The sequence below is a fragment of the Oryza brachyantha genome, chromosome 6, assembly GCF_000231095.2.
Source record: "Oryza brachyantha chromosome 6, ObraRS2, whole genome shotgun sequence".
In the NCBI taxonomy this organism is placed as follows: Eukaryota; Viridiplantae; Streptophyta; class Magnoliopsida; order Poales; family Poaceae; genus Oryza; species Oryza brachyantha.
Window position 1 is genome coordinate 12,259,926 of NC_023168.2, and position 13,480 is coordinate 12,273,405.

Here is a 13,480-nt window from a genome sequence, read left to right on the forward strand (position 1 = left end):
GGGTTCTCTTCTCTTTTCAAATAATAGGGCCACTGAGAATGGCCTAGCTATACAGGTCGCTTGCATACATTTAGTGCCATCGTTAGGAGTAAAGGCCCGTTCAGTTTCCAAAAAGTTTTGGAGAGAGGTCACATCGACGTGGAAAGTCACATATTTGAAGGATTAAACGTAGTGTAATTATAACAAAAATTTTAGATTCCGCCTAGAAACCGCGAGACGAATCTTTTGAGTCTAATTAATCCATCGTTAGCACATTTTGGTTATTGTAGCACTTATGACTAATCATGCACTAATTAGGCTCAAAAGATTTGTCTCACGATTTTCCCAATAACTGTATAATTAGTTTTAATGTTTATGTATATTTAATGCTTTATTTAAATGTCTAAATATTTGATTTATTGTTTTTAGGAAAAGTTTTTAGGAACTGTTTCTAAACACACTTTCTGGTGTTTGTCTTCTGTCCTGTCTCTTATCCCGGCCTAGCTTTTGTGGCCTTTTTCTGGTGGGCTTCGGGCGAATTTTTTTCTGGCCCTAATGGACTATCTGTTGATGGACTTTAATTGGCGCTTTAATTTAACACTCATTTTGGGCCTAAAACCAAGAAGGCCCTCAAGGGGAAAATACAGTACAGAAGAGACAACACAGGAGTAAGAGAATGTATTCTCGTGTTGAAGCCTTTTAAAGATGACTCATATAACCACTTAGCACGCAAATCTGCAATCCGTCGCACAGATGTTGTACCCAAAGCATGACCCATATACCGTAGTTAAGTTTCCGTACCTAAACCTAATCAACCTTGTTCCAGCATGAATGCATGTTCTTTTGCCACCAATTTAAGTCCTTTTCCATCCATTGATTGTTTTTTTGTTTTCCTCAAACCGAAGCTGCGCCAAGTGTACCCCCTGTGATGAGTGGATCCAGTGGGATTAGGAAGTCCAATGGGTACATGGGAAGCAACAGCAACATGAGCAGTACTAGTCTCGTTTGTTTGTACATGCCGGCTGGGAAACGAAGGAAGCTGAATTCCAGCGCACGCAGGCTTAGAAAAACAGCAACATATATTAATACTGTAGGGTTGTCTTAACAGCCTAATTATTAATTAGCTACTTTTGCATGATTGAAACACACACGGGAATTAAGAAGCAGTCCTCGCTAGCTTCGACATCGTCGGAGGGAAAACAGTCTACTCTATCTCTGAACTATCACGGTTGGTCTATTTAACCCCCTAATTTATGAAACTAGATATTACACCCCCTGAAATACGAAACCAGTTTAAATACCCCCAAGAGTGATTTTATAGGTGGTATTATTGAGTATATGATGGCATGGTGGTGGTTTTGGCCATGGGAAGTACATAGTGGACATTGACATGGTGGTAGTCAATTAAGTATTTTTTTCCCACAAGTAAACTGGCTTGAGTATGATAAACTTTAGTGATAATATGTAATTTTTAGGATTGTTCATCAATGAGTGAAAAAACATTTGGTTTAATTTGGATTTAATGGGTCAATCTTGGTGCCATACGAGCAATAGCTCTACCACGTTAGTATCTATATAGCAAAACCACCTACAAATCCGTTTCATGTGGTTATTTGATCTAGCTTTTGTACTTCGGGGGTGGAATATCCCGTTTCATACGTTAGGGGGTCAAGTAGGCCAACCCGAAAGTTCAGGGGGTCAAGTAGACGTTTTTCTAATCGGAGGGAGTATCACCGGTATCTTTTTCTTCTGTTTATGCCTAAAAGTCGAAAACCTGAATTTGAAATGTTAAATTTGGAGTTGATATTAGGATTTTTTTTCATCAAATCTTATTTTTCAGCCTTGGCTTCTAGATTGCTAAATATACGGATATAAAATTTTTATTCATAAAATATTTTCCTCTTACAAATTTGTCGTTTGTTATTTTTTTTCATAAAAAAGAATAACAATCACCCCGTATAAAGGCAGTGGTTGAGATAGCTAAGATTCTTAATTAGATTGAAACATAATCTAAGTTATTGATATCTATTTGAGAGTATAAATTACTAAATGAAGTAGTATAAAGTGAAAAGTGAAGTCCCAGAGAGACAACCTAGAGGGGAGGTGAATAGATGTCTTGAAAATTCTTTCAAATCGCAGCAGTCAGTACAGGAGGCGGACCGTCCGGTCGGCACTCTCGGGTTGGGCCGAGAGCTCTGGCTAGACCGTCCTAGTGAGAACACTGGACTGTCCGGTTAGTGAAAAATACAGACTTGACAGGCTATCTTTTTTGGTGATGTTCCTAGGAACGTGATGTGATTGTGTGTGGAATAAAACAGTAGAAAGATCACAGAAACAAACAGAACACGAAATCATAAGAATAAAGACACGAGAGATTTATCCCGAAGTTCGGATCTTTCGATCCTACTCTCCGTTGAGGCGCTCCTGCGAGCGGGATCTCTCTCGATCCTTTCCCTCTCTTGGCTTCCTCCCACAAGACCAACACGGGTCTCTGAATTCACAACTAGGGACTAGCAACCCCTTCGATCGACCACCAAGGTCAAGATCAAGACGGCTTGCCCAGCCCTAAATTGCAATTCGTTCTACCCTGTAGCCTTCTATGAGAAAGAACAAGAATGCAGTATCAATCTTACCTATTCACTTGCGGAGGTTAGGCACCAACCTTCATAACTTGCTCTCGGACGATCCACACGAATCGGAGGCTCGCAGACGACGCCTATCCGTCTAGGAAATCAATCTCCAAGAGTAATAGACCACCTTGACTCCACATGCATCCATCAAAACCCGAGAATGAACACTCTATCACTCACTAACCTTAACACTCTCTCTAAGACATGATCCAACTATTAATCTCTCTAGAAGATGTTTTGGGTTAGTGGGAGGCTTGAGAGGTGCTAAACTTGCCCTAGCAACCAGAAAAATCGAACAAAAAGCCTCTCCAACGGCTAGATCTCAAGAGCCCCTTTTATAGGCTGGCAGACGTCACTTAGCCGTTGGAAAAGAAACCTAACCGGACTGTCCGGTTAGAGGGCCGGACCGTCCGACCGACACTTAACTCAACCACTCCGAGCAGGGGCCGGATCAAGATTCGGACCGTCCTCCCACCGGACTATCCGGCCAAGGGGCCGGACCGTCCGGTCCCCGCTGCTTGGAAAAACAGCACCGAGACTCCCCTCGACTTTGACTCAACTCTGATCACTCTTGGATGCATGCTTAATTTCTGGTGATCCCTCTTAATAGTACGGAGTTCCTACGACTCAAAAAGAAAAATAAAATACGCCTTCGAGCACCTTCGTCTTCGTAGAGCCGTCGCTTCGAGTCACACATGCTCTAAGTTTTATCAAGTAATCCTTCAATCTAATTGATCCTTTAAACTTCTCTGTAATTACAGCTCATTAGCGCACACATGCTTGGCTAGCATTGTCATTAATCATCCAAAACTCGTTTAGGGGCTAGATGCACTTTCAAAAAGCTTGTGTGAGAAAGGTCAGATGAAAAAATTTTAAATATATAATTTTTGCACAAAAATGTCATTTAGCCGTTTGAAAAGCGTACCAATGAAAATCAAAAAGTAGGATCAGGTTTTGGTATTGCATCTTCAGATTTTGTATTGTTGCTTGATTGGTTAGGTTTTGGTACTACATCTTCATAATTTTCATTCACCAATTGTTAAAGAGTAAAGTACATGGCCGGTCCTTAAACTTGTGGCGCGGTACCACTTAAGTCCATAAACTTAGAAAGTACACGTTTAGATCCATGTACTCGTTTTAATGTCTAAAATCATGGACTTGGATGGTGCATTAAAACGAGTTTGTGGACCTAGATGGTACATTTAAAACAAGTTCATGGACCTGGATGGTACATTAAAACAAATTCATAGATCTAAACGTGCATTTTCTAAATTTATGTATCTAAGTAGTACCACGACACAAGTTTAAGTACCGGCCATGTACTTTACTCATCGTTAAATACATATAATTCTTATTTCTTGCTTGATAACTAAATACTGGTTTTGCAACTATAAATTAATATCATTATATGTACAACTCCATGCACATATATCTCAACTCTATAAATCATGCAATGAAATTACTTATCTAAATGTTGTACGTTTATGTAGAGGACAGCAAGCTTATCTAAAATGTTAATGCAAAGCAAAGAACCATGCCTCTAAATGCAAAGAACCATCACGCGCAGATATCGCTGTTGTCGGGTGAGATGTCGTTGCATGGAGCCATTAAGGATTTTAGGTCAGGCCGAAGACATCTAACTATAGCTCTGGCCTATGTGTGCTTGCAAACATTATATCAGTCTCCATCAGCGTAGCTATTCCCCTTTCACACACCACCCAACCTATGCAGGCCGCGTTTGTTATTGGTTTAGATACCCGACGCGAAAAAAACATACTAATACATTAGTCCGTGATTAAAATTAATTATTAGTTATAAAAAAATAAAAAATAAATTAGTACGATTTTTAAAACAACTTTTCTATAGAAAATTTTGGAAAAAACATATTGTTAAGCAGTACAGAAAAAACGAGAGATTTTGTCTCAGTAAGGGGAGAAAGAACGCGGCCGCCGTCGCTGCAGCTGGTGTGGTGTGGTGCTGCTTCTTCTTCTCCTTCTTGTTCTTTCTACTAGTGGTCCTTTCTCTCGTTCACACATCACGTCACTCACCCCCGGCCTTACCTTCCGGTCCATCAATTCATTCGATCATCAATCAGTCGCTTGCTCTGTCGTTGTCTAATTAATCGCCATTGCATGACACATCGATTGTTGGTTTGTGGCGCGAGATAAAAAATGCTTGTGCCCATACACACTCCTTCATGTGGCCTCTCTTCGTTCACTCGCTAACCTCTGATTGATCATCGATCGACTGCTTGCTATGGCTCAGCAGGCACATGAGGTCAGTGAGCAGTTTTCTATATATGATCTGTTTGCATCTCCATCGTTTTGCATCTAATGTGTTCTTTTGGTTCATGAAAACGAGAATTCTTAGGTAAACTGATTTCATATATGTACATGTATGGTATGGTATGTTCAGGTGCAAATGGAAGGACGCAGAGATGGTGCCTGCCCGCTGCTTGTCATGCCCTCCTGTTCAAGATCTGGAAATGATCACCAAGAGCTTGACTCTGCTGACGCTTTCAGAGAGGCGCCAGCTGATCCGAGGAAACCGTCGTCAGGAATGACTAGTAGTCTGTTGCCAGCACGGAGCATGAGGTCTACCGGAGCTGGAGACGACGGCCAGGTGGCAGCGGCAGTGGCGGCGGCCGGCACTCGCTCCCTCTCCTTCTCCAAGCTGTTCAGCTTCAGAATTACATCTGCCCATTCTCCGTCACTGTCGGCCGTGGATTTTGATCATCATCCAGATTCTGCAGATGCGGCAAGCAGTGATCATCACTCGTCTTCTGCAGTAAGTTCCATTTTGGCTTGGAGTACCTACACATACATGCAGCCTACTTATTTATTCACTCTTTGCCAAGAACGATGAGACGATGAAGACGAAGACGACGAAGCAAACGAGTCACCGTATGAACATCTGCCGCTCCCAGTCCGTGCCCATGAGTACGCTGTCCAGATTCAGCTCGAAAGGAGGAGGAGGCTCCAGCAGAGTGGCGGACTCGAGCTCGCTTCGTGTTGCTGACGGCGGCAGCGTACGGTTCAGGGTGTCGGTGATAGGCGCCGCCACTCCTGACGGCAACAATGGGGACGCCGCGGAGGCCGCGGCGGAGGAGGATGCCGGAAGCGTGGTGGCGGACGAGGATGCGCTGGTGTGCCGGATCTGCATGGTGGCGCTGTCGGAGGAGGCCGGGGGCGGGGCCGGCAGTGGCACGCTGAAGCTGGAGTGCCGGTGCAAGGGCGAGCTGGCGCTGGCGCACGGCGACTGCGCCGTCAAGTGGTTCAGCATCAAGGGCAACGCCACCTGCGACGTCTGCAACCACGAGGTGCTCAACCTCCCCGTCACGCTGCGGCGCGTCCACGACCGGCAGCAGCTCATCCAGGAGGCCGTCGCCGCCGCCTCTGCGGCCGGTGACGACATCACCGGCAACCAGCGAGGAGGATACAGGTACGGTCGCGTGTGGCGCGGCACGACCATCCTCGTCATCGTCAGCATGCTCGCCTACTTCTGCTTCCTGGAGCAGCTGCTCGTCGGCGACCACGGCACGGCGGCGCTGGCCATCTCGCTGCCCTTCGCCTGCGTGCTCGGGCTCTTCTCCTCTCTCACCACCACCAAGATGGGTATACCATTTGTGCATCAATCGATCATTACCGTCGTGCTCCCGCATTGAAGTGATTGCTGATCAGCCCGCAATGCATTCGCGTGTGCTGCAGTGTCGAGGAAGTACGTGTGGATATACTCGGCGGTGCAGTACCTCTTCATCGTGCTCTTCACCCACCTCTTCTACAGATACGTAAGAGCAATGAAATCAGCTAGCTGACGAAGAAAAAATATCATCTTAGCCAATCGAATTAGCTAGGCCCTGATTGACCATGGATCATATGATCTCTTCGCGCGCTGTACATGTGCAGGTGCGGCTGCAGGCGGTGATCGCCATCATCCTGTCGACCTTCGCGGGCTTCGGCGTGGCCATCTGCGCCAACGCCGTCCTCCTCCAGATCATCCGATGGAGAGCCAGGCGCGCGTCCACGTCGGCGGCTAGGGAGGAAGAGGAGGCCAGCCGTCGTGCTCGTGCTCCCGCACAGGCGGATCTTGAGAACGGTCTGCCTCCACGCTAGCAACAATCCAGATAGCTTTGCTTGCAGAGGCCCAGTCCGTCAGCCCCGGCACTTTCACTTCGGTTTGGCTTGGTTTGTATATACATGTATAGTGATGTATACATATACAATACTAATAGCAGGTAAATACTAGTAATACATAGCAAGCTAGCCCATCTTGTCTTTGAGAAAACGAAACGAATTTTTGTGACAGAGCGGATTTGTTTGATTTTTGTTTCCTTTCTGGATCAGGAGTTATGTTTCATTAATCGGTGGTTGGGTGTGCGGTCCTTTCTGTTTGCATTTTACCACAAAACCACGGACTGATTAAGGTTTTACTGGGAGTGGGAGGCCGTAATCAGCAAAGGGAAAACAAATTCACACCACCACCATACGCTAGCAGCTCCAAGCCTCCAGTCCAAACACATCCTGGAGGAAAAAAAAACGTGCACCGTAGGACAAACCAGCCACCGCTATGCGTGACGGATCCTCGCGACTCTACAAGGGTTGGAAATGCTCCATTAGCTGGCCGACAGCTCCAACACAAAAGATCGCCAATGCTCAACAATGCTCCAAAGGAGGGAAATGGCGGTAGAAGTCATCGCTGCCGGCCCAGAGATCTCAGAACAGCGATTTCGCCCTACAGTTTCCTCTGTCCACCATATTGTCAGCAATCGAGTATAAATGCTACCCAAGATGTCTTTGGCAACAGGCCACCCCGCCGGGAACCAACATCAGTCAACCTCCTTCATCACAGTTGGTTGCTCGGCATAGGCCACCTCCTCACGCCGAATCGCCGATTGACACCTTCTCCTAGCCATAGCCTCCTTCACGCACCGGCGGCCACCTGTGACCTTCTTGCAGAACAGATATACACCTTACGCACTCAACTTCACACCCCGCCCATCAGTGCACCGCGGTGGATGAAAACGGATCGGAGACGGATAGAAATCATCTCCATTGTTTTCGTTTTTATATTTTTTTTTGCAACAGGAACCGGAACTGGAAACCCCGAATATGAAAACAGAATTGGTTAATGTCGAAAACGATAACGGAGCGAATACGGAGCGGACCGAATATGGATATAACAATATCTCAAAATGAGTATACAAATCTTTTGTAAAACTTATCAATTTCTCAAATTAACCGGTGCTGGAGGGAGGTGGCGTTCGTCGAGGTCCGGTGACGCCGGCAAGAGGTTTGGACGGCGACTGCCTGCACGCACGGGCGGAGACCGTGGCAGCTGCCTCCGCCTGCACGCACCGACGCATGGACGCACAGTCCTGCTGGTGCTGGTCACTAGCCGGCTAGGCCAGGAATTCCAGTTTGGGCCGGCCTGATTATTTGGGTTGGGCCAAATTCATTATTTTGTTACTGTTCAGAATTTTAAAATTTTTTTCGGAAAGTTCCAACCGATTCCGCATTCTGGCGGATAGTACTTTTACTTTATCGATTTTAATTTTCAAAAAAAATTCCGATTCCGGTACCGTTTCCAAAAATTTCCGAAAAAATTTCGACCGAATGGTTCCCTCTCCAAATACAGGTCTGGATTCAAGAAAAATTCCGATCCGTTTTCTTCCCTACCACCAGCACCCTTCTTGCACATCTCTAGGCTTGCCCATTTCTAGGCTCCGCCTGTCCGCTACCACCGTTAAGAAGCTGCCGGATCTAATAACGGCTACAATTTTTTAAGCTTTTTTAATAAATAATTTTATTATTAAATCTTATAGTAAAATATTTTTATCGTATGAACTTTTTGGCTGTCACACAAACTAGCTGGCACGGCAGCACCAATACTAGTAGCATTGTCTTGTCATGCTAGTGTCATTGGGATGACAAGCTTGCCATGCAAAACACTTTTCGTGGCAGCATTATCATGCCATACTACTATTAGTGGCATGACCAAAAGGTTCATGCAGTGAAAATATTTTTATTTGAGGTTTAGTAATAAAATTGTTTATTAAAATGTTTAAATATAAAAAATTCAACGGGCCATAGGTGTGCCTAGCCACCGATAGCTACCACACCCGCTAACATTGCCAGCTGTCATCTCCCTTCTATGCAGCTAAAGTTGTACGCGCCCACCGTCCCCCATGCATCCACCCATTATCGTTGGCCCCACCGGGCTAGTATCACTTATGCCCGCATAGCCAGAGCGCCAACCAGAGTTCTGGGATCCCATTACCAAATAGTCCCGGTGATCACCAAAATGGATGAATCTATTAAATTTTGACTAAGTTTGAACTAAATTTACAAACTTGACCAAACATGAATCACTCATATGAAATGGATGTGAAATGTTGTCTTGGACCTCACCGAGATGGGAGAAATTCACTGAAATTCAGACATTTTGGATTGAATCCCAGAACCCTAGCCCCAACTACAGGGCTGCCAGGTCGGGAGCTAGGGTTTGGGCCTGAGCTGCCCACGTGGGAAGATGCGAGGTAAATCATTTATTTTTCATTGTAGTCTATTACTTGCCTACTGCCCTACTTTACACACAGGGCTTATTTCTTTTGGTGCCCTGCCCAATCATTAATAGTGCCAAATCTCGGATAAGTTTTGCCACTAGTGATGTATTGGTATAGTTGAGTAGAATGAATTCTATTGGCTTTGTTAAATATTAGGACCAATGCAAACATCTAGGAGTTACTATTTAAGTTGCCAACTATTTAGTATGATATTTTTTCGCACCAAACCAAAATAGACAATAGATCAGACGAGCAACATCGGACCGTACAATAACTTATGGCCTATTTGCTCTAGAGAAATTTTATCAATTCGGAATAGAAAACGTAGATAAATAGTAATGTGTGCAAACATAGATCCATAAGAATTTATCCAATAGATTTGTGTGGATGGAAATTTTCCTATATTTTGTCTTTAGAACTTGTGGAAAAGATTTTTTTTCTTTAGTTTTCCTATACTTCATTCCTACCAACCGCATGTACTTCAAAAGAATTAATTCTTAGGAATCCAGATGCTTTGATTTTCCTCCCAACCAAATAGGCTCTTAACTTTTAGTTGATTGGTATATGCTTTGTGCGGTTGTTTGATCAGGACTTCTAGTAGGTACAGTTTCTTTGAGAATTAGGATGCTTACCCAAATAGAGTTTGCAGTACAACCGTGAGAACCAAGCATAAACTCAACTTAAAAACAAAAGGAGCTCCATATCGGCAGTTCATCAGTGAGAGGAGAATTAAATCAATAGTTAACTCAATTAACTTGGCCCATAACTTCTCAAGCATGGCGAAGTTATTGCAATGTTGGTTACGTTCTACACAGTAACTTCTCAAATGCTACAAAGTTAATGCATCATCAGTTTTGATATCGGGCATGGTCTTGGGCTTGTGGTCAGGCACTCAGATTACACTCTGTTTAAATTAGTACCATTTTCATTGGTTATTCATGTGGTCTTATTTAACACTATCATGGGCCTTTGGAGTTTAATAGATTAAATGGGCCTGGCCCAATTAAATCCAATAATCCCCACCAAACCTCATGGGTCACAAGAAGTCCTCTAAGTTCTGTTGGTGTTTGAACTTCATGGAGGTTAAGTTGAACTTCCACTATGAAAAGAGATTCACCACACCTGGACAATGGAATTACCAGTTTTGTGCAGCCAAGCTTTACCAAATTTCATGACTTATTCTAGACTAATGTCAACATCCCCTTGGGTTGGAGCATATTTGTCATACTCCATGCCTTTTCATAAGTATCTAGTGATCACCCACATCTCATAGACCATGACTACCAATCAAACTCATATGTGTTTCTTTTACAATGTTCTATAGGATAAAATCTCTGCTAAGAAAGCCACTCAGAGACCAACATGCGATATAAAATAGGAGAAAAGTGCATCACAAAACAGATGAGCCCTTTCAAGGCCTCTCCTCCCAATCCAGCCAGTAGCTTGTTTCACTATCCTAATTCACAGAATCTCGGATAACATAGGACATGTTTCCATTACACTATGATCACGTGGGTCTCAAGTCCATCTTACGTGATGCACTATCTATCACATTTCGTGATAATATTTCAGTGAACTGATCTACTAGACTTTTTGGCATTTAAACACAATTCAAAACTATCACTCGACAATATTTTAATTTCCTGATATGTCGAAGTTTGATGTCGGCAATAAACTTATAGGGTGCCTACCGAGCTTGGAATTCGATAGTTAAGATGAAGAGGGAGACGATTTACTCAGGTTCAGGCTCTCGACGTGGCGAGATAATACCTTACTCCTGCTTGGCGATTCTATTCCTCAGATGGATTTCCGCTTACCCTCAAAGGGGGCACCCCGTGCCCCTTATATAGTGGGGAAAGGGTTACAGATATGATGGAGTCCTAATCTAGTAAAACTATGATATATCCTAATTCGGTTATGGCTCGGGTCCGAAGTACACGGCATGCAATCCACTACATACCGGACTCCTAGCCAACACCGTACATATATATTCTCCTTCCTATTCGGTACCCCGTTGACCGTACGTATTTATATAGTCTCCGGATACCCCCGGTATAGGTATCCCACAGCAGCCCCCGGAGTCATCCATAGCAGCATAGGTCATCCGTGCAGATCATTGATCGGTAGGTGTATCCTGGCGCTATATGTTTGACACTATCCGAGTGCTTTTCAGGTGCTCCCCAAGTGCTTCCCGAGTGATCCCGAGTACTCTGTGATGATTGTAGAGGATGTGGAGGACTCCGAATGGAAGAAGACATTAGATGCACCTAATAGATGTAGTCCCCGACTCCATGCTTAAATGCATAACAATTAAACATAGAGTCATCTATGGACTGTTACCCAAAAGTTTTCCTCTCGAAGTTTTGCCTTTGATTATACCGGGAGCAAGGACCCGACTTGGGAGTCGGCGGAGGTGCTATGGTGGGAAACCATCCAAGCCAGGACTCGAGGATTGTTTGCACCGAACACCAACATTCCCACTGTTCCTGCCGGCTTTCCTTCGCCATTCCATGCTATGAACGCTCCTCCCCGGTGAGTTCTTCGCTTCTTTGGGATGTTTTGCTGTTTTCCTTGACCTGTCATGATTCGGCGTATGTCCCTTTTTTTTTGCAGGACTGTCACCAATTCTTGTCCTACCCCCCAAGCCGGGGCATGCCCAAGCTCAAGAGGGGAGCGGTAGCCTTGGCAGATGAGCCGGGCACCAAATGTTTGGCTTTTGATCCCGACGCGGAGGCTGCTGGGTCACCAGAAGCCAAGGACGCCGTGGCCTCAATACGCTCTCCGAGCCCACCTCCCTTGAGGCGCCTGAGGAGACCCGTCTTCAAGATAGGATCGAGGTAATATAGCTCAGCTTTCATGTTTCGATTCACTTGGACTCGTATGCTTGCTGAACTTGCATCGCCCGACCTTTCCCGGAAGTCGAGCGATATCGACCCGGCCGCGCCGCCCGGGTCCAAGGACGCTCAGCCCCTGGGTCCATCGGCGGCTGTGCTTCTCGTGGCCCCAAGCCCGGCTCCTCCTACGGCAGCTGATCTCGCGGTGGGGCGGTCCGCCGAGCCGAAACGGTCCTAGCGATCATCCCGGCCACCGCTACGGTGCCGATTATGGAGTCGGATGCACCCGTGGTGCTTTCGCCCACAGGTACCCGCCGTGCTCGTGCTCCCGCACAAGCGGATCTTGAGAACGGTCTGGCTCCACGCTAGCAACAATCCAGATAGCTTTGCTTGCAGAGGCCTAGTCAGTCAGTCAGTTAGCCCAGGCACTTTCACTTCGGTTTGGCTTGGTTTGTATATACATGTATAGTGATGTATACATATACAATACTAATAGCAGGTAAATACTAGTAGTATATAGCAAGCTAGCCCATTTTGTCTTTGAGAAAACGAAACGATTTTTTGCGACAGAGCGGATTTGTTTGATTTTTGTTTCCTTTCTGAATCAGGAGTTATGTTTCATTAATCAGTGGTTGGCTGTGTGATCCTTTCTGTTTGCATTTTACCACAAAACCACAGACTGATTAGGGTTTTACTGGGAGGCCGCAATCAGGAAAGGGAAAACAAATTCACACCACCACCATATGCTAGTAGCTCAAAGCCTCCAAACACATCCTGGAGGAAAAAAAAAACTTGCACCGTATGACAAACCAGCCAGCGCTATGCGTGATGTATCCTCACTACTCTGCAGGGGATGGAAATGCTCCATTAGTTGACCGACAGCTCCAACACAAAATATCGCCAATGGGATCCCGGTCATCCGCTTGAGAAGGAAGAGGGCGATACAGAAGAAGATCCGCACTTCAATTCCCTCACGCCAGCTCGGTGACAACAACCAATAGAACTCCAAAAATCAACTGAGAAAAGGCACGTGAAGGATGAGCTCACGAAGACAATGTGTCCAAGGAGATCATGACGCTGAAGACACCACCATCTTGCATCCGAGAGACCACGCTTCCACCTCGAGATTTTCAAACTGGGGTTGGGGATAGGGGAGGGTTTTAGCTCAACAATGCTCCAAAGGAGGGAAATGGCAGTGGGCAGAGAGCTTGGCAGGGCGACAAGGGGGCGCAGGGCTGGGCGGTTGCCGAAGGAGGGGCTCTGGCCATGCCGCCGCCTCTCTCGCACAGCCACAGGGGAATGGGGAGGAGAAGAACCAGCCAGTCGTACGCACGCACAAGAGAAGAACCAGTCACACTTTCTCTATTCTTTTCTTAGGGGTATTTTCGTGCGAAATTTGGTTGACCAGTTGACATTTATTTTCTGTGATTTCGAAAACTCGAGATGACCATTTTAGCGGAGAGAAGCCAGATACG

General features: G+C 45.4%; 1 protein-coding gene across 1 annotated transcript; it reads left to right on the top strand.

The window, feature by feature from the left end:
• The first annotated feature begins 4,746 nt into the window (after positions 1 to 4,746).
• On the top strand, positions 4,747 to 6,991 carry LOC102711074. Its single transcript, XM_006655993.3, has 5 exons — positions 4,747 to 4,886; positions 5,025 to 5,396; positions 5,467 to 6,223; positions 6,317 to 6,396; positions 6,515 to 6,991. The coding sequence occupies exons 1-5, from the start codon at positions 4,866 to 4,868 to the stop codon at positions 6,719 to 6,721; spliced, it is 1,437 nt and encodes a 478-aa protein (XP_006656056.1). The 5' UTR covers positions 4,747 to 4,865; the 3' UTR covers positions 6,722 to 6,991.
• The last annotated feature ends 6,489 nt before the right edge of the window (positions 6,992 to 13,480 follow it).

Coding starts and splice junctions, on each gene's coding strand:
- LOC102711074 (XM_006655993.3), top strand. CDS start 4,866: ATGGCTCAGCAGGCACATGAG. Junction 4,887..5,024: donor TGGCTCAGCAGGCACATGAG/GTCAGTGAGCAG, acceptor TGGTATGTTCAG/GTGCAAATGGAAGGACGCAG. Junction 5,397..5,466: donor ATCATCACTCGTCTTCTGCA/GTAAGTTCCATT, acceptor CTCTTTGCCAAG/AACGATGAGACGATGAAGAC.